Source organism: Anomaloglossus baeobatrachus, chromosome 7, assembly GCF_048569485.1.
Source record: "Anomaloglossus baeobatrachus isolate aAnoBae1 chromosome 7, aAnoBae1.hap1, whole genome shotgun sequence".
NCBI classification, from domain to species: Eukaryota; Metazoa; Chordata; class Amphibia; order Anura; family Aromobatidae; genus Anomaloglossus; species Anomaloglossus baeobatrachus.
The window spans coordinates 271,474,665-271,495,410 of NC_134359.1; the positions used below are offsets into that span (position 1 = coordinate 271,474,665).

Below are 20,746 nucleotides of genomic sequence, written 5' to 3' on the forward strand. Positions count from 1 at the left end.
CTCCCAATTTTTGGCTGCCCTGGCAAAGGGCTATACTGAAATAGACCCACTTTCTTACAATGGGCACTTCAGGTTTACAGGCCATCATGCACGTCTCTATCCAGGGACAATGTGGAGCCTCCCAATTTTTGGCTGCCCTGGCAAAGGGCTATACTGAAATAGACCCACTTCCTTACAATGGGCACTTCACGTTTACAGGCCCTCATGCACGTCTCTATCCAGGGACAATGTGGAGCCTCCCAATTTTTGGCTGCCCTGGCAAAGGGCTATACTGAAATAGACCCACTTCCTTACAATGGGCACTTCAGGTTTACAGGCCCTCATGCACGTCTGTATGCAGGGGCATTGGTGAACCTCACAATTTTGGACTGCCCTGGCAAAGGAAAATACTACAAAGACTCACTTCCTCAAAATGGGCACATTAGACTCAAGAGGCCTTCATGTACGTCTCTTCTCAGGGACATCGGAGTGCCACACAATGTTTTCACGTAAAATCTTTCATGTATTAATCTCAAAAAGTAACATACACCAGCTCTATCTCACTATTGGGTATGTGCCCTTAACATTTCCGCCATGAAAAATCATTTTGGGGTCATTTTGGAAGGTTTTCTGGTGAGTCCGTAAAAATGGCGTAAAACGCGGACAAAATTGTTCACAGCTGTGACTTTTCAGTGATAAATGCTTCAAGGGGTCTTCCCCATGCTGTTGCCATGTCATTTGAGCACTCTTCTGAGACTTTTGTGCCATTTTTAGGGTTTCTCCATGCTGCCGGGGGGTCATTTCACAAAAATACTCGGGTCTCCCATAGGATAACATTGGGCTCGGTGCTCGGGCCGAGTACACGAGTATCTTGGGATGCTCGGCCCGAGCCTCGAGCACCCGAGCTTTTTAGTACTCGCTCATCACTAATACTTACCTAATATTTGATGAAATTGCTACACGTTTGGGACTACAATTATGACTTTTTTTTTAGCAGGGTAGTACTTACCTATATACCATTCATGCAATTAAGCAGGTGTGTAGCAGTTTTGTTGCTAGATCCAAACCCGTGCACTGCTGGCACTTTATCCCTGCATTGATTTAATCTCTATTATGGTTAGGTATGTAATCCCTGTTTTTTTTTTGTTTTGTATTTTTTTGCAAAAAAATTCCTCCTGCATTGTAGTACATTATATATCAATGCTTATTGTTTCATGGAATGACTTTATGGTTGTGACTACAATTGTTATGACTTTGTAGAACAAAAGGACTCCGAGCAAAATAACAGGCAGATGTGAATGATCAGCTCTTCAAAGTGAACTTTGCGGTGATAAGACTGATATTGAGGTGATCAGGACAGATCTAAGCTCTAGTCCGCTATGCACCTGCACACACGGACGGTCACTTATGGGTGAAATTCTGCTTTATCACTCACTGCTTGCACGTGTCTGATCCAGAGATAATCAAAATGACTGCTGGAACACCATTGTAAATGTGAACAGGGTGCTAGCCAAAAAATACATAATCTATATGAAGTGAAAGCTGCACACCAAATTCAGAGTAATATGAACAAGCATAACTGCTTTATGATACATAAAGAATGAAAAATACAACTAGCCATATGAAAAATGGAAAAAATAATTGTTGATGATATTGCATAACTGCTGAGTATTATTTTGAAAAAAAAAAAAAGATATTTAGCAAATGTATTGATCAATTCATTACTGCCCCATAACCAATTCATGGTAATCACTTATTTATGGGGTCCCTAACAAAAGGTTACCTCTATATGCGGTTAAAACCTGCTTGTGTGAATGGGTACCTAACCAAATGTTACCTCTATGTGCAGCTGAAACCTGCTGTGTATGGGAAGCAAGGGACCTGGCTATATAGGAAGTTGAATAATCATGGCTAAAGGGCGGGACTGGGTTCTCAGACAGAAAAAAAAAAAAAAATTGTTATGCAGGTTTTTTTTCTGTCTGAGAACCCAGTCCCGCCCTTTAGCCATGATTATTCAACTTCCTATATAGCCAGGTCCCTTGCTTCCCATACACAGCAGGTTTCAGCTGCACATAGAGGTAACATTTGGTTAGGTACCCATTCACACAAGCAGGTTTTAACCGAATATAGAGGTAACCTTTTGTTAGGGACCCCATAAATAAGTGATTACCGTGAATTGGTTATGGGGCAGTAATGAATTGATCAATACATTTGCTAAATATCTTTTTTTCAAAATAATACTCAGCAGTTATGCAATATCACCAACAATTATTTTTTTCCATTTTTCATATGGCTAGTTGTATTTTTCATTATTTATGTATCAAAGCAGTTATGCTTGTTCATATTACTCGGAATTTGGTGTGCAGCTTTCACTTCATATTGATCCAGGGATATGGCCCAAGACCAATCCGATTATTTCCAGCTCCGCAGTAATCGCAGTAATGGAGGATGGATGTAGATACCGACATTGCCATATAAACCGTCTGGTGCAGACACTAGTACGGAACATAATGGCGGATATAAGCGGCAGCAGCTCTGATGAGGAGGATGTGGTGACTCTGAGAAGAGCCTTTGTGTTGTACTCGGGGTGCAGGACAGATCTAAGCCCTCTCCCCACGGATGCGGCGGGCCAGCTGGATGTCTTTAGGCATGATGGTGACCCTCTTAGCGTGGATGGCGCACAGATTTGTGTCCTCAAACAGCCCCACCAGATAAGCCTCGCTGGCCTCCTGCAGGGCCATGACGGCCGAGCTCTGGAAGCGGAGATCGGTCTTGAAGTCCTGGGCGATTTCTCTTACCAGGCGCTGGAAGGGAAGCTTACGGATCAGCAGCTCCGTGGACTTCTGGTACCGGCGGATCTCACGGAGAGCGACTGTGCCTGGCCGGTAGCGGTGAGGCTTCTTCACTCCGCCGGTGGCGGGAGCGCTCTTCCTGGCGGCCTTAGCGGCCAGCTGCTTGCGGGGAGCTTTCCCTCCGGTGGATTTGCGAGCGGTCTGCTTAGTTCTGGCCATAGCTCAGTATAGAGGAGAATAGTGATGGGTAGTTCGTGAGTGAGTAGTTCAAAATGAACTAATCTTCAGAGTGAACTAGTTCATCTAGTTCACCATCCTGACAGAGATTAGTTCATTATGAACTAGAGTGGGAGGAGACAGACAGTGATCCTCATACAGCTCCAGGAGGCTCCTGCTCTCACACTTGAAGGTAGTAAAACACTAGCACACATCAAATACAAATATAATAGTAATAATAATATTAATAAAAACTGAAATTGCACAGTAGACAGACACAGCTCATATGTGTGTATGAGAGTTTTTCTGTGTGTGGTTTATGCCCCTCACCTGTCTGTGTGATAGGATCAGCCTCCTGTAGAGGATCAGCCTCCTGTAGAGGATCAGCCTCCTGTAGTCTAGAAGATCAGTCTTGCTAAAAACTTTACCACTGTCTCCTGTTCTGTTCTCAAAATGGTGAATGCTGAACTGCTCCTCAGCTCCCTCATACACATTCATTATGGGTCAGTACTCTACACTACCACATGGGGCGCTGCTGGGCTCAGTGAGATGCATCAGATTGAACTAGACTGTCCTGAGTCATTCTCAGTAGAACATTTAGTTCAGCAGCTCATCTAGTTCATCTAGTTCACAGGTCACATGATGCATTTCCTGTCAGCTCATAGGACAGGGTGGAGAGAAATACTGAACTAAACAGCAGTGTGAGGAGACAGAGAGTGATTCCTCTACAGCTCCAGGAGGCTCCTGCTCTCACACTGGCTCTTTATAGCTCCTGATGCTGGAAAAGAAGGGAGTAACACTATACCACACATCAAATATAAATATAATAGTAATAATAATATTAATAAATACTGAAATTGCACAGTAGACAGACACAGCTCATATGTGTGTATGAGAGAGAGTTTTTCTGTGTGTGGTTCATGCCCCTCACCTGTCTGTGTGATAGGATCACCCTCCTGTAGCCTAGATCAGTCTTGCTAAAATCTTTACCATTGGCTCCTGTTCTGTTCTCAAAATGGTGGCTGCTGAACTGCTTCTCAGCTCCCTCATACACATTCATTATGGGTCAGTACTCTACACTCTACACAGGGGGCGCTGCTGGGCTGAGTGAGATGCATCAGACTGAACTAGACTGTCCTGATTCATTCTCAGTAGAACATTCAGTTCAGCAGCTCATATAGTTCATTTAGTTCACAGGTCACATGATGCATTTCCTATCAGCTCCTCAGGATAGAGTGGAGAGAAATACTGAACTAGATGAACTAAATGAGCTAATCTTTTGAACTAATCTTTTCAGTGAACTAGTTCATGGTGAACTAATCACCAAAATGAACTAGATTTCCCATCACTAGAGGAGAACAGATGTGATGAGGAGCAGCGCAGAGAGCAGGAGATTTATACTCTGCTGCTCGTTTTCCCGCTTCATGCAGAGCACCCCATTGGATATTTCATAAAATAACACAAGCTGCCAATAGGGTGTGATGTCCGCGACCAATCATTGCTCACAGGAGGCGGAGCCTGAGGGCCAGTAATCCCGCACTACAGATGCGGGTGGGGTCTCCGCAGCTCCCTCTTGTGGGTAGTGTCTGTATCAGAGCAGCGGGTGTTACAGGAGCCGCCGATGTGCCTGTATTTGTAGATTCCCGCAGAGCTGTACAGCGCCGCTCCCTCCTCCTCCTCATCCTAACGCGGGTTTCTATGTTCCCGGCTCCAAATTCTGATGATAGTGTCTCTAGTACACGTGACTTGTAGGCTCCAATCTGCGCTCACAAGGGAGCAGCGACAGAAGAGCTCATTACACGCGCATCACTCCCGCTGCTGTGACCTGCAGGACGCGGCCGGGTGTGATCAGCTGCACACGTGATATGGCGGGAATACAGCGCCAGAGCCGGGGAATAATAACCCTCATTATAGTGACACCAGTGTGCGGGATCCTGTAGATGGCGACACTGTGCGGAAGAATGAAAATACAATGTCCGCGCCTGATCACAGCTCTGCCGGGACAAGGTGTTGGCTCTGAAAAGAGCCTTTGTGAGGGAGTATCAGGGCGGCTGCAGCTTATTTCTTAGCCGCGGGCTTCTTGGCTTTCGCCGCTTTCTTAGCCGGACTCTTGGCAGCTTTGGGTTTTGCCGCCTTCTTAGCCGGGCTCTTGGTCACTTTCTTGGGTTTCGGAGCGGCCTTCTTCTTGGGGCTCTTTGCCGCCTTCTTGGCAGCTGCGGGCTTCTTGGCCTTTTTCGGGCTCTTCTTGGCCGCGGTCGGGGCCTTCTTGGGCTTCTTAGGAGATTTGGCCGCTTTCTTGGCTACAGCGGGTTTCTTGGCCGCAGCTGCTGGCTTCTTCTTGGCCACCTTGTCCTTGGTCTCCTGCTTCTTGTTCAGCTTGAAGGATCCGGAGGCGCCGCTGCCCTTCACCTGGAGCAGGACGCCTTTGGTGACCAGACCCTTGACGCCCAGCTTCACCCGGCTGTTGTTCTTCTCTACATCGTAGCCTCGGGCAGTCAGGACCTTCTTCACGGCGGCCAGAGAGACCCCACTGCGCTCCTTAGAGGCGGACACGGCATTGACAATCAGCTCGGAGACGCTGGGACCGGAGAATTTCTTGCTTTTCTTGGCGGCCCCGGATTTCTTCGGCTGCTTCTTAGATTTGGCGGCCGGTTCGGCGGCAGGAGGAGCGGCGGCTGGTGCGGTCTCTGCCATCGTGTGATGCGGAAATAAAACAAAAAAATCTGTGATGAAAACACTGAGGCCGGAGCTGGAGGCGTCTGTTCTATATACAGTCTTACTGCGCACTGATTGGCTGCTGAGCTGCACCGTCCTGACCTTCTATTGGCTGACACTGAGCACAGACCCCGCCTTCTCCCGACCGTACCAGAGTGAAGCTCCGCTCTCCCCTTGTGCTTCCCAGCCCGGGATAAAAGCCCTTTATCGGCTACAGCCGGACGGGTGAGCGCGCTTTCTCCAGCACTTCCCATCCTCCAACATCTCCACTGAGCGTTTGTAGCCGTCACTACCAGAGAAGCCGGGAAACAGCGGAGAGAAGGTCCCGGGATCATCGCCGCCGTCCTCCCGATCTGCTCATCACTAAGGTGTCCGAGAAAATAAAACTGCTGCGGGAGCTCGTCCTCCTATTCCGGGTCCTTGTTACCACCACCGGGCTCTTCACTACAATTTATATCGTACAGGCTGCAGATTATACTATGTGCGACCGACCTGGAGCTGCTGAGAGCGCAGAAGGGTAACACAGGCGATGGCCCCCGCTGCCTGCACCCCCCTGAGCTGGAATATAAATCTACCCCGTGTGTGCAGCGTATTGGGGTAACCAGGTCTCCACATTAGTAGATCATGCCCATAGGTAGATGAGTGCAATCTCCTGCAGAATATTGTGTCTTATCCTCTGTGAGGCCTGTACTGGTGGGAAGAGCTGTGATGAGGCGATGACTTCACAATGAGACTCACTCCATCATCTAAAAGTAGAAAAATCCCTGTGTAATCACGGAAATAATAATTCACGCATGTGAAACAAATTGCTGTGGAAATGGTGAAATACTGAGGAAGTAGCAGAAACATAAAATGCATAACACACACAGCACATCTGTATATACTGCACAATCAGCAGCCTTATGTGTCCATAATAATAATTGAGCAGTGTATAGAGCATATACAGCAGTGTGTGCATGATATACAGCAGTGTGTGCATGATATACAGCAGTGCGTGCATGATATACAGCAGTGCGTGCATGATATACAGCAGTGTGTGCATGATATACAGCAATGTGTGCATGATATACAGCAGTGTGTGCATGATATACAGCAGTGCGTGCATGATATACAGCAGTGCGTGCATGATATACAGCAGTGTGTGCATGATATACAGCAGTGCGTGCATGATATACAGCAGTGTGTGCATGATATACAGCAGTGTGTGCATGATATACAGCAGTGCGTGGATGATATACAGCAGTGTGTGCATGATATACAGCAGTGTGTGCATGATATACAGCAGTGCGTGCATGATAAACAGCAGTGTGTGCATGATATACAGCAGTGTGTGCATGATATACAGCAGTGCGTGCATGATAAACAGCAGTGTGTGCATGATATACAGCAGTGCGTGCATGATTTACAGCAGTGTGTGCATGATATACAGCAGTGCGTGTATGATATACAGCAGTGTGTGCATGATATACAGCAGTGTGTGCATGATATACAGCAGTGCGTGTATGATATACAGCAGTGTGTGCATGATATACAGCAGTGCGTGCATGATTTACAGCAGTGTGTGCATGATATACAGCAGTGTGTGCATGATATACAGCAGTGCGTGCATGATATACAGCAGTGCGTGCATGATATACAGCAGTGTGTGCATGATATACAGCAGTGTGTGCATGATATACAGCAGTGCGTGCATGATATACAGCAGTGTGTGCATGATATACAGCAGTGTGTGCATGATATACAGCAGTGCGTGCATGATATACAGCAGTGTGTGCATGATATACAGCAGTGTGTGCATGATATACAGCAGTGCGTGGATGATATACAGCAGTGTGTGCATGATATACAGCAGTGTGTGCATGATATACAGCAGTGCGTGCATGATATACAGCAGTGTGTGCATGATATACAGCAGTGTGTGCATGATATACAGCAGTGCGTGCATGATATACAGCAGTGTGTGCATGATATACAGCAGTGCGTGGATGATATACAGCAGTGCGTGGATGATATACAGCAGTGCGTGCATGATTTACAGCAGTGTGTGCATGATATACAGCAGTGTGTGCATGATATACAGCAGTGCGTGCATGATATACAGCAGTGTGTGCATGATATACAGCAGTGTGTGCATGATATACAGCAGTGCGTGCATGATATACAGCAGTGTGTGCATGATATACAGCAGTGTGTGCATGATATACGCCAGTGTGTGCATGATATACAGCATTCTGCGCAGTGTGTTCAGGCTACACGGTAATGTATACACTATATACAGCAGTGCATACATGACATAGAGCATTGTGTACAGTACTGTATACACAGCAGTGTGTTGAAGATATTCAGCAGTATACAATATATACAGCAGTGTGTACAGTATATATAGCAGTGTGAAACGAGGGCTTCTCAATGCGACTCACTCCCCCATCTAAAACAGGAAAAGCCCTGTGTGATCACTGAAATATTAATTCACCCATCTGACACCAACTATTGTGCAAAAGGCGAAATACGGAGGAAGAAGCGCAGACCAAAAATGCAGAATTAGCACAGAGCACAGCTGTATACAATGCACAGACTGCACAACTAGCACAGCACACATCAACAGTCTTATTTGTGTCTATAATAATAAAGCAGTGTGCACATTATATGCAGCAGTTTACAGTGTGTACAGAATAGGCAGCAGTATTTCCAGTATATACAGCAGTGTATACAGTACAATTTCCTCTTATGCTTACTTTCTGCAGACTTGCAGAGAAGAGCACACGGAACATCTTCCTGATGCATCTGTGAACTTTAACAATTCTTCAAAAAGTGCTCCGAACGGTGGAAGACTGTCTGCTAAAGAGCAGGGAAGGTTTGAAGACATGGAGAAATCTGACAAGGTTCATTATCAAGGAGAAATCTAAGCTTACATGACACCAAAAAGAAAGAAAAAAAAGAAGTTTAAGGACCCAAATGCATTAAAGAGACCACCCTCTGCTTTCTTTTTGTTTTGCTCCAACTTCCGTCCTGAAGTGAAAGGAGAGCGGCCAGGTCTGACCATTAGGGACATTGCAAAGAAAGTAGGAGAGATGTGGAATAACATTTCATCAGATGACAAGGTGCCTTAGAAGAAAGAATCCAAAGTGAAGGAGGAGTTCAAGAAGAAAAGCAAGGAAAGAATGCCATAAAACAAGCATTACCATGTATAACTGTAATATAACAATCTGTATTAGAACACATGACACAAGTTAAAAACAATTAAAAAAACATCCAAATGGTGCCTAGGTATCCGTTAGCAATAGATAAATAGATTGAAAAGATTATATATATATATATATATATATATATATATATATATATATATATATATATATATATAGATCATAGTTCAGCAGACCTTGCAATAATGCCTGCTAAAAGGAAATATGTGTTTGGTTTGATCCAAGCCAACAAAAGATCAAGATAAGAAGTGCGGGGAAATGTCTATTGTAAATGGGAGTGAACAAAACACCCCATGAATAAATCACGGATAACGGACAAAGACCCTAATTAGCAAAAAAAATCAATATGCATATCTGTAGGTGCTATTGACCCCTATGAACGGACATAAATAGTGACCGCAATGTACATGAAAAACTGCTCAAGTGAGCGATAAGCAGTTGCAAGGTAAAAATGCATGTAATACAGACCATCTATAGGCGAGAAGCAAGATGGAGATAAGTCAAGTCCACGGAGAACAAAACACTTGGTCAGAAACCATTGGAAGCACATATGGGCAAAATGCGCTATATAATACCACATTTGCTATTAGCAGGCACTATTGCATGGTCTGTTGGAGTATAATCTGTACAAATTTGTGGCTGGCTATATCTATATATACACACACTTTTATTCTATTTATCTGTTGATAAGGGACACCAAGCATCATTTGGATTTTTTTTTTTGTTACTCATTTGTTGTGTCATGTGTTCTACACTTTATACAGATTGTTATTTTACAGTTATGCATGGAGATCCTTGTTGTATGGCATTCTTTCCTTGCTTTTCTTTATGAATTAGTCTTTCCGCCATAAGTGAGCCCATATTATGGGGTAGTGCCCTCCCTCTCTTTACATTAGAAGTTCAAGAAGGATAGAGCAAAACTAAGCCCGTGCTGAACCCCAAAAAAAGCAAAAGAGCTTTTCTAAAGGTTAAAACCAAAGAAAATCTATGAATATGTAGTTTTGTTTCTAAAACTGTATTTATTTCCGTTTTATTTAAATTCAGTGTATACAGCAGTGTGTATGATATATACAGTCGTCTGCACAGCGGGCGCAGCCTGTGATATCTGGGAGTGTCATAGGCTGCGTCCGCTGCATCTCATTGGTGTCTTCACTAAACAAGAGGCTTTAGATCCATCCAATGGTGAGAAGGGAGGGCGGGGCAGCACCCGATAAAAGCGAATGAGGAACCAGCACTGACATCACACAAGAATTGTGTTTACTTTGAGCTGTTGGAGAGAAGATCAGAGCGATGTCTGGACGCGGCAAACAAGGAGGGAAGGCCCGTGCTAAGGCGAAGACCCGCTCATCCCGGGCAGGACTGCAGTTCCCGGTCGGTCGTGTGCACAGGCTTCTCCGCAAGGGCAATTACGCCGAGAGAGTGGGCGCCGGCGCTCCGGTCTACCTGGCCGCTGTGCTCGAGTATCTGACCGCTGAGATCCTGGAATTGGCCGGCAATGCTGCCCGGGACAACAAGAAGACCCGCATCATCCCCCGGCACCTGCAGCTGGCCGTGCGCAATGACGAGGAGCTGAACAGGCTGCTGGGTGGGGTGACCATTGCCCAGGGAGGCGTCCTGCCCAACATCCAGGCCGTGCTGCTGCCCAAGAAGACCGAGAGCGGCAAGAAGAGCAAGTGACGCCACTGATCCCGCATCATCCACAACACAAAGGCTCTTTTAAGAGCCACCACATCCTCCTCATCAGAGCTGGTTCCGCTGATATCGGCCGATGTCTGAAATTATCGGATTGTCTGATAGCACAGGAGCACCAGGCGGTGTATAGATATATGTACTTCCCGCACTCCTGTGCTGCGTTTCCTACAGAGCAGATATTCAGGGCGTGAAATGAATGGGCTGATCTGCTCCAGAGCTGACATCATGTGGCGATGGAGCAGCGGTTGCTTTTCAGTTGGCACAATTCTATAGTGTATACAGCAGCGCTCAGTATATACAGGGGAGGGAGGGTCTTGTGCTGAGGACAGAGATTTATTTTCTTTGCCGTGGAGTGGAGACGCCGGGTTTTCATATAACTTAGTGCGGCTACCTAGAAGCAATCTTACAGAAGTCGCAAACTTCCCCGCTAAATAGGGTCACAGTCGTGCGCAGCCGGAACTATGGATACAGGTAGATCTGCCCGATCACCTCGTATGTTCTAGCAGGATGTGGGCGCTGCAGGGGTTTGGGGGGTACAATAATACCCGTTCTCCTCACAGTCGCCATATGTCAGGGCAACGGGTACTATTGTAGAGCGGGATCGGCCGATACTTGGCCAGTAATGAGTTAAATACGGGAAGGAGACACTTGTACTGGATTATACACCCCGGATTTATCTGTATTATCAGACACATGACAGATCAGTGACAGTTACAGCATTCCCCGGAGATCGGCAGTCAGCTCACCCCACAGCAGCAGGACAAACTGTAAAGAAGGCAGGAGCACGTGTCACAGAAAAGGGACAGAAGAAACCGTCACCACTGAGCGGGAATTTCAAATTCGTCGTAGCTCCGCCTATATACACGTCATGTCATTAAGAGCGCTCATCCGTGTAACCCTTTGGTGTCACCGTATTCAGCTGCGGTTTCAGTTACTTTTCAGTCTCCGCTGCTGTGACCCTCCTGCCGTTATTGTGAACATCCCCCCAATCGCTGCTCTCCGTCCATCTGATTATAGCCTGCGCCTCTGCATATAGGGGGGATTATATTGTGAGGGTTCAGGTCTGGGGCAGCTCTACAATACTCCGGATACAGCGCAGTCCTGTCCTCCAGACCTGCTGCCCCCGCACACGGTGATCGCGCTGGATAGAGGATGAGCCGCCATTATTATTCTGAAGGGTTATCATTAATCTTCGGTGGCCGCCATCGATCCGAGACTAAAGTGTCCAAGACGCGGTGATTACACAGTAGTTTATAAACCCGGTACAGTTCGTCCATCTATCCAGCTGCCTCATACAGCGTTATTCCCGGTGAATATTCGCTGCACCCGATCACCCACACGGGTCTGCTCCTATAAATATCATTAAAGCGGCATTAACACATTCATCTCACAGCAGAACTTTGCTTCTTACTCTGTAGTGACCGCAGCACAGCAGGATATGGACTGTGCTCAGATATCGCCATGTTCGGCTATACCACCCCCATCATGTACCCGGTGTTACATGATCAGCCACATGATAGATCAGTGAGAGCGAACAGCATTCACCAGGGCACAGGAGATCCGCCCTCCGCTCACCCCACAGCAGCAGGACATTGTAGCCTTTCAGGTAGATGTGGGTGGCTCTGAAAAGAGCCTTTGTGTTAGGACAGAATAGAGCAGAATTAACCCCCGAAGCCGTAGAGAGTGCGGCCCTGGCGCTTCAGCGCGTACACCACGTCCATGGCCGTGACGGTCTTCCTCTTGGCGTGCTCGGTGTAGGTGACGGCGTCACGGATCACATTCTCTAGGAAAACTTTCAGGACTCCGCGAGTCTCTTCGTAGATGAGGCCGGAGATGCGCTTGACGCCTCCTCTGCGGGCGAGACGGCGGATGGCGGGCTTGGTGATGCCCTGGATGTTATCACGGAGCACCTTCCTGTGCCGCTTGGCGCCGCCTTTCCCGAGACCTTTTCCTCCTTTACCGCGACCAGACATCTTCAAAGCAGATAGAACAGAACAAGTGATGAACGGCCGCCGACTCCTCCTTTATATACAAAGTGGTCGAACCAGAAGGAGAACTGACGAGATGACGCATGTTTTTACTGGATGAAAATTAGCTCCTCCCCTTCTTCTGCTGATTGGCTGAACACAGAACTGTTAGGGATTTTGAATTTCCCGCTCTTTGTGCTTCTTTTCAGCTTCCACTATAACTTCTTTCTCTGTAAGAAGAATTATCCCAAATACAGTCCAGAGATAAAATCTACTAATGTGTTATGCAACCACTTTTCCAGATGAGGATGGAATAATCTAGTCAATGAAAGTCATATTTGGAGAAATAATTTGGGATTCAGAAGTAAAAGTGAATAATTTTTAATAACTTAAATATAAAACCACAACAAATCAGTCATCATTGATTACAGCGCAAAGGTTTCAAAAAATAATCACTGAGAAAGTTCAGAATAATTCTGAAAATGCAACTGAGCCTGAAAGAGAATCCACTTTCACCTGTTACTTGCAGAAGGCCGGCACCAGTTTTCTTACTATCTGCCAATGTGTGTAAAGTGCTATGGAATTAATAGCGCTATATAAATGAATAAAATTATTATTATTATTATTACTACTACTCTTATCATCTACCTCAATTCTTCATTTAACCCCTTCACAACCGTCCGATTTTGCATTTTCCAGGGTTGTTTTTTTCACTCCTTTTATTCCGAGAGCTGTAACTTTTTTATTGTTTGGTCAATCTTGCCATGTGAGGGCTTTTTTTTTTTTTGCAGAACCAGCTGTACTTTTAAATTAAACCATGAGGTTTTACCATATAATGTACTGCAAAACGGCAAAAAATATTCCAAACGCAGAAAAAATCCCCAAAAAATCCAATTGCACTTGAGATATTTTATTCCCTGTGTTCCCTAGATGGTAAAACTGATGTGTGGGTGTGATGCCTCAGGTCAGTGCGAGTTTGTAGACACCAAACATGTATAGGTTTACTTTTATCTAACGGGTTATAAAAAAGATGTTTGTCCATAAAAGGCGTACTTTTTGCGCCATTTTTCACGACCTGTAGCGTTCTCATTTTTCGGGATCGTTGGCTCTATGACAGCTTATTTCTTTCTTGCGTCTCAAGCTGATGTTTTTAACGGTAGCATATTTGTGCAGTTGGTACGTTTTAATCGCCTGCTATTGCATTTTGCCCCAAATTTGCGGTGACCAAAAAAAGTAATTTTGGCGTTTGGAATTTTTTTCCCCTGCGCCATTTACAAATCAGAATTGTTGATTTTATATTTTTATAGAGTGAGCATTTCTGAATGCGAGGATACCAAATGAGTGTATATATTTTTTATTTTTTTAACCCTTTAATTTTCAATAAGGCAAAAAGGGGGTGGTTTGAAATTTTTTTTTGGTATTTTTTTTCATTTTTGAAAACTTTTCCTTTTACTTTTTTTTATTCATTTACTGTTCTCCCTAGGGGGCTAGGCTATGAGGTTCAGCAGTCTGATCGCCCGTTCATTTCTCCAGATCACAGCTACACAGCTAAGATCTGCAGAAATATTCACCTCCTGTTACTGCCAGCAGACGGCTGGGTGAAACAGGAAGTGAGTCATGTGAGCTACAGGAGACATCACATGACCCTGTACTACCCTGACAACCATCGGCTCCATGTGATCACGTCACGTGACTCCTATATGTGACCGGTGTGTAAAGTTTTACCTTGACCGCGATTTAAAGGGCGGTGTCAGCAGTCGGCAGGGATTTAACACTAAGACCGCTAGGACGTAATTTCACTTCCCGCAGTCGTTATTAATTGTTCCTTTGAGCACCTCACCAGATATAATCTGACACTGAATGTATAGTGACAATGGCTGCGCTGCCCAGCAACATAAGTGGCCATCAGTGTGGTGTAACCACATATACCTCCGAGACTACTGCGAACACATACAAGAGGCTAAAGCAGGGGTGGGGAACGTTTTTTCTGTCGGGGGCCATTTGGAAATTTCTACAAACCTTCGGGGGCCGCACAAAACTATCAACTTGACAATTACCCTAATATATTTGGTCAAACAATTAACTCACTGTGGGTCTGGAGCTTCTACTCTTTGGTGCAGCTGTAATATTAGGCGATATTGATCTTGATGCTTTTCACATCTGCTTTTCCAGGTTTGAGTTGGCTGGGGCTGCTGTATATACATCACAGCGGAGGGTTGGGAGGAATATAGATCACTGGGGAGGCTGTGGGCCTAGACATCACTGGGGGGTACATACATCACTGGGGATACATACATCATTGATGGGGAGCACAGACATAGCTGGGGGGGGGCAAAAACATTGCTCGTAAGGGCTGGGAGGAATATACATCACTAGGGAAGCAACAGGGCATATACATTACTGGGGGTACATACATCACTGGGCGGCACAGACTTCACTGGTGGTATATATGTGTCACCCTGGACAAGCCAGGGGCCACAGGTAACAACACCACCACACCCCACACTCCCTGTAGGCACATCGAGGTCAGAACACAAAATCCTTGTTGCCCTCCCCAGGGGCTGATGTCCACACCAGGGGGTGGAGCCAGGCGGTTGGTCTCCACCCACCAAGGAGTTCACAGTCCTGGAGGAGGGAAAACACAGGCAGTTAGAGTGAAGCTAGGGAAGTGAGAGGAGAGTCTAGTTTTGAGGTAAAAGTGGAAGGAGCAAAGTAGAAAGAGAGCAGTAGTGAAGTGACAGAGAAAGAGCCTGAAGTTGGTCCGGGTGTGTGGCCCGGACAGAGCAGCAAGGTTGGCAGACAATGGTGACCGTCTGCAGTGGAGGCCGATTGGAGTCTGCCGTAAGGACCGTGGACGGGTGGTGACCCGGCGGTACCGGACCGGCATACAAAGAGAAGCCAGCACCATTGGCAGGGGCCTTTCGGATCCCGGCAAGGCTTGGAGTCGCCGTGAATTTGCCAAATCCGTTAGTGAAGGGGACCTCCGGGTTTCCAAACAGCCAAGTCCCGATAGAAGGCAACCGTCCAGCCGAGAAGGGGAGACACCGCCACCGCCAAGGGCAACCGTTTCCCAGGGCCAGCGCCTGCGGGCAAAAGGGGCTCCTCCGGCCTACATCCCAGTCGGGGAGCGGGTTACTGGTGGGAACCCATCGCTACCAACATTGAACTTAGGTGCAGGGAGAGACAGTCATCACCAACCTACAGGGAAGAAGCAACCGCAGCCGTCCGAGGGACCTGTCCATCCAGCCGCTTGTTTTACCGTGAAATGTGTCATCATCATTGGGCTGAGTGAGTACCTCCGTGCCGTGCGGCACAGCGCTGCCCCTGCGACCCTGCACCTCATCAGGCCCCGCAACCCGCCTGTCATCCATTCCTACCCCATCACCGGGCCCCGGGACAACCAACCCCCTACCCACGGAGGGGAGAAATAACAACAAAGCTGCTCCCTGTCACCGCTCCCGGGATCCCCGTCCAGAGCAGCGGTGGTGCCCACACAATCACCACAACCGTGGGTGGCATCACGGACAATAAATCCCCAAAACCATTCCCCTTTTCACTCACGGGCGAGGAGCGCCGCTCGAGTCCCCGGGATCCGGCCCATCGCTCAAGCCACCGAGCAGCAGCGGCCGAAGCAGCAGCGGCAGCCAGACCCGAGCAGTTGGAGAGCGCAGCGTCCCCTCCTCAGCCCGCGACATATACACATCACTGGGTTGCACAGACATAGCTGGGGGGCACAAACATTGCTGGGGTTATATACATAGCTGGGGGCAGAAAGCCCTGGGGGATGCCAGAGGGACACAAACAGCCCTGGGGGCACAGAGAATGATGGGAGAGGCTGGAGGCACAGACAAACCTGGGGGACGCTGGGGGCACAGATGGCACAGAGAAGGATGGGAGAGGCTGAAGGCACAGAAAGATCTGGGAGAGGTTCGGGGTACAGAGATCACTGGGGAGACTGGGGGGGCACAGACCACTGGGGAGACTGGGGGGGGCACAGATCACTGGGGAGACAGGGGGGGCACAGATCACTGGGGAGACTGGGGGGGCACAGATCACTGGGGGGGCACAGATCACTGGGGAGACTGGGGGGGCATAGATCACTGGGGAGACTGGGGGGCATAGATCACTGAGGGGGCACAGATCACTGGGGAGACTGAGGTGGCACAGATCACTGGGGGGGCACAGATCACTCGGGAGACTGGGGGGGGCACAGAACACTAGGAAGAAAGAGGGGTAAAGAGCACTGGGGGTACAGAGCGCTGGGGGCAAAGACAGACCCGGGGAAGCTTGGAGGCAGTTAGAGAACTGGGGGAGGCTGGGATCACTGAGAGCACGGAGTGCGCTGCCAGCGGGCACAGAAAGGAGCAGGCGCCGCTGGGCGCAGAGAGCCACCGCCGCCGGGCACAGGGAGCCGCCGCCGGACATAAGGAGCCATCGCCGGGCACAGGGATCCGCCGCAGCCGCCGGGCAGAGAGAGCCGCCGCCGGGCACAGTAAGACCTGGGGGATGATTGGCAGTCAGTCCTCTTCTGTTTGATTTTAGCGCACCTCACGCCGATGCCACCTACAAATTACGTCTTCACGTAGTTAGTGCCAGCATGGGGATGTAGTGGGGTTTTAAAGGACCATCAGCCAGCAAGATGTGGCTGCCGCTCCAGCACTGCAGTCCCTGGGAATCAGTCCGGGGGCCACAGAAAAAGTCGTCACGGGCCGCACACAGCCCGTGGGCCGGAGGTTCCCCACCCCTGGGCTAAAGCATTAATAATACTAATAATATATAAGTTTTATCTATATCGCACCAGCATATCCCATTGCACTTCACAATTAAGCAGAGACACGTACAGGCCTCTATAGGGAGGAGCACACAGGGCATTCACCCCAGCGTCAGTCGGCAGCCTCTTGATGCGGTTTTCCAAGGTGTCGTCACAGCTGCTTGATTTTGCCATCCCCAGGAGTGGTATTAGGCCGTTCTCTGAATCGCTTGCCTTCATACCTATTCACGTTAGTGACAATTTGCTTTACTAGCACACTTGTCTCAGTCTGGCCAGTCCTCACTATTACCCGTAGATGTGGCTACACGGCAACTCCTTACTAGTGATGAGCCACCCCCCTAGTGTTCGAGTTCGGTTCATCGCACGGCGGGTGTGTTCGAACCCCAGTGAAAACAATGGCAGGTAAACACAAACACATTATACATATACACATACAGTTAATAAACATTGCCATTATACTTACAGGTCCCCGCGATGCGTCCTGCACTCTGTCTCCCGCCGCTTCTCCTTCCGATCATCGCTGTACCCTCCCGGTAACCAGCACTGATGATAGGACCTTCCGTGACGTCATAGCATTTGACCACTCATGTGTGTATTATCTCATTGGCTACAGACTGGTCACATGGCTAGACGTCATGCTAGGTCCTGTCAGTGCATCTCTCCGGTACGCGGTGCTCGTTCGAGTATCTCCGTGTACCGGCGATATGCTTGGGCACATGCTTCGCTCCCCGTTCCTGCATGTCGGCGCTCATTACAGAGTCAGCTCACATGCAGGGACTGGATGCCACAGCCGGTGAATAGCGGCGCCGGGAATCAGGTGATCGGAGATCACCGTTGCTATAGTAACCCGCCTGTCAGGTTACTATTGCAACGGTGGCAGCAGTGACGTCACCGCTTACAACCCGCAGCCTGTGCTCGCTCACTGAGTGATTAGACTGCACGGGAGCAGCAGCGTCCTAATCCCATGCAGTGCGGTCTGATGTAGTAGAGCTGCATGGGTTGAAGGAGAAAGACGACAGAAGACCAGGATTATGGAGGGGTGAGAGGGAGTAATAAACATGGAGTCTCTAAATGTGTCTGTGTATTTATTTCCATTAAAGTATTTTTTCTCTGTGTGGTGTGTTTTTTTTAACCCATTATTGGAGATGGTTAATGGCCGGGTCAAACTTGCCTGACCTTAAGAATCTCTGGATTAAAACTAGCTAGTAAAACAATGCTAGTATTAACCCTTTATTACCCAGCAAGCCACCCAGCATCAGGGCTGCTGGAAGAGTTGGATACAGCGCAAGATGATGGTGCTTCTATGAAAGCGCTATTTTCTGGGGCGGCTGCGGACTGCAATTCGCAGTAGAGGGGCCCAGAAAGCTCGGGCCAACCTGTGCTGAAGATTCCAATCCCCAGGTGCATAGTTGTACCTGGCTGGACACAAAAATGGGGCGAAGCCCATGTCGGGTTTTTTTAATTATTTCATGAAATTCATGAAATAATTAAAAAAAGGGCTTCCCTATATTTTTAGTTCCCAGCTGGGTACAAATAGGCAGCTGGGGGTTGGGGGCAGCCGTACCTGCCTGCTGTACCTGGCTAGCATACAAAAATATGGCGAAGCCCACGTCATTTTTTTGAGGGGGGGGGCAAAAAACTCCTGCTTACAGTCCTGGATGGAGTATGCTCAGCATTGTAGTTCTGCAGCTGCTGTCTGCTCTCCTGCATACACTAGTGAATGGAGCCTGCTGAGCCTTGTAGTTCTGCTCCCCCTGTCTCTCCCTCCAGCATACAGTCCTGGATGGAGTATGCTGAGCCTTGTAGTTCTGTAGTTGCTGTCTGTTCTCCTGCATACACTAGTAAATGAAGTATGTGTTACGGGGGAACCGGTAGATTAGGACCAGGGGGTATATATCCCAATCGCCAGTCGGGGCCCACGGTACTCCAGATGGTAATGGAGCTGCTGGCACCCTGTGGGTTAGGTGGAGACTATAGAGCTGGATGGCTCTGAGATAACCCAGGGAACCGGTCACGTGTGTAGGGACACGTCAGACCGGACGACAACCCAGTTAGCGTTTTGGTGGAATTGGCGCAACCCCGACCACGTGTGCAGGGAACACATCAGGTCGGATGGTGAACAGATAGCGTTGACCGAGAAGACCGCCGAGAAGACCGCTGCGATAGCGCCCTGTCGGCCACGTGTGTCAGACGCGACAGACCGAGCGGTCCTCCGATTAGTGTTTCTGGTCACTATGCAAATGGCCACGTGTGTAGAGGACATGTCAGGCCAAGAGATCACATCAGTAGCATTGACTGGGACGCCAAGGAGGATAATAGATTCACACACCTAATCCAGGAACACAGGTGTCTTGGCATGGCAAGCACCGGATGCCTAACCCTACCTACCACTTCCAAACACAGGCTTATGCCGCAATAAGGCTCTAACATGGAGCTGTGCTCTGTCTGAGCAAATGTGAAGACTGCGTGCCTCCATGTTGTCTCCAGCCCTTTTTATAACCTGGGTCGGCCCCAAAGCCAGAGTGGACCACAATGGCATCTCCAGGGTCCAACAGCAGAGTGCCATGTCATCAGCGACGTCACCAGTGGCCTATCTGGAACCGCCACGTCATTGATGACCTCATGGCAGCCACGCCCCAAACACATCACCAGTCATCGTCTGACGACCAAGGTGTCGTGTCATAGGGGCGGGCCTCTGCGAGCCAGTCTCGAGTGGCCACATCATCAGGACACCTGATGTGTGTCGGCCTATCAGAGCCTGCCACCTCCCGGACATGCCCAGTGAGGTCCTTACCGGACCTAGCCTCTGATGCACTAAGCGCCTGAGCATGCTCAGTAGCCTGAACAACAGTCTCGAAAATCAGACTATCTGCCTGAGCATGCTTAGTAGGCACAACACAGGACTTGGACACGGCACGATGTCCAAGTACCTGTGCAAAGAGGCTTTTCGCACTAAGTGTAGGAGCATGCTCAGTAGCCTGAACCAAGGACTTAGCCTCAGAATGGCACTATCAGGCTGAGCATGCTCACTAGGCAAAACAATGGACCTAGACTCTGGCTGGGGTAAATTGGGGCGCGCATGCGCACTGGCCACCTCTCCACACTTAGACGTGGAGGAAGAAGCAGCCAGCTGGACGACCCGAGGCATGGCCAAAAACGGTAGCCGACGCCTGGGCGCAACAGGAACCGCAGCAGGCTGCTTGCGGCTATGGCGGTGCCAATTCGTAAGAGTATGTTGAGCGTTGCAGTTCTGCTCCCCCTTCCTCTCCCTCCAGCATACAGTCCTTGATGGAGGATGCTGAGCCTAGTAGTTCTGCAGCTGCTGTCTGCTCTCCTCCATACTGACAGACAGCAGACCACAGCTGCAGAACATCAAGGCTCAGTATACTCCATCCAGGACTGTATGCAGGA

At 48.5% G+C, this 20,746-nt stretch overlaps 4 protein-coding genes across 4 annotated transcripts; 1 reads left to right on the forward strand and 3 right to left on the reverse strand.

Annotated features, from left to right (window-relative positions):
- Nucleotides 1-2,579: 2,579 nt before the first annotated feature.
- On the reverse strand, nucleotides 2,580-2,990 carry LOC142246286 (histone H3-like). Its single transcript, XM_075319319.1, has one exon. The coding sequence runs from the start codon at nucleotides 2,988-2,990 to the stop codon at nucleotides 2,580-2,582; it is 411 nt and encodes a 136-aa protein (XP_075175434.1).
- A 2,055-nt stretch (nucleotides 2,991-5,045) lies between these two features.
- On the reverse strand, nucleotides 5,046-5,681 carry LOC142246287 (histone H1.01-like). The gene has a single exon (XM_075319320.1). The coding sequence runs from the start codon at nucleotides 5,679-5,681 to the stop codon at nucleotides 5,046-5,048; it is 636 nt and encodes a 211-aa protein (XP_075175435.1).
- A 4,514-nt stretch (nucleotides 5,682-10,195) lies between these two features.
- On the forward strand, nucleotides 10,196-10,582 carry LOC142246288 (histone H2A type 1-like). Its single transcript, XM_075319321.1, has one exon. It carries the CDS (start codon nucleotides 10,196-10,198, stop codon nucleotides 10,580-10,582), a length of 387 nt encoding a protein of 128 aa, XP_075175436.1.
- Nucleotides 10,583-12,258: 1,676 nt separating this feature from the next.
- LOC142246289 (histone H4) lies at nucleotides 12,259-12,570 on the reverse strand. The gene has a single exon (XM_075319322.1). It carries the CDS (start codon nucleotides 12,568-12,570, stop codon nucleotides 12,259-12,261), a length of 312 nt encoding a protein of 103 aa, XP_075175437.1.
- Nucleotides 12,571-20,746: the final 8,176 nt, after the last annotated feature.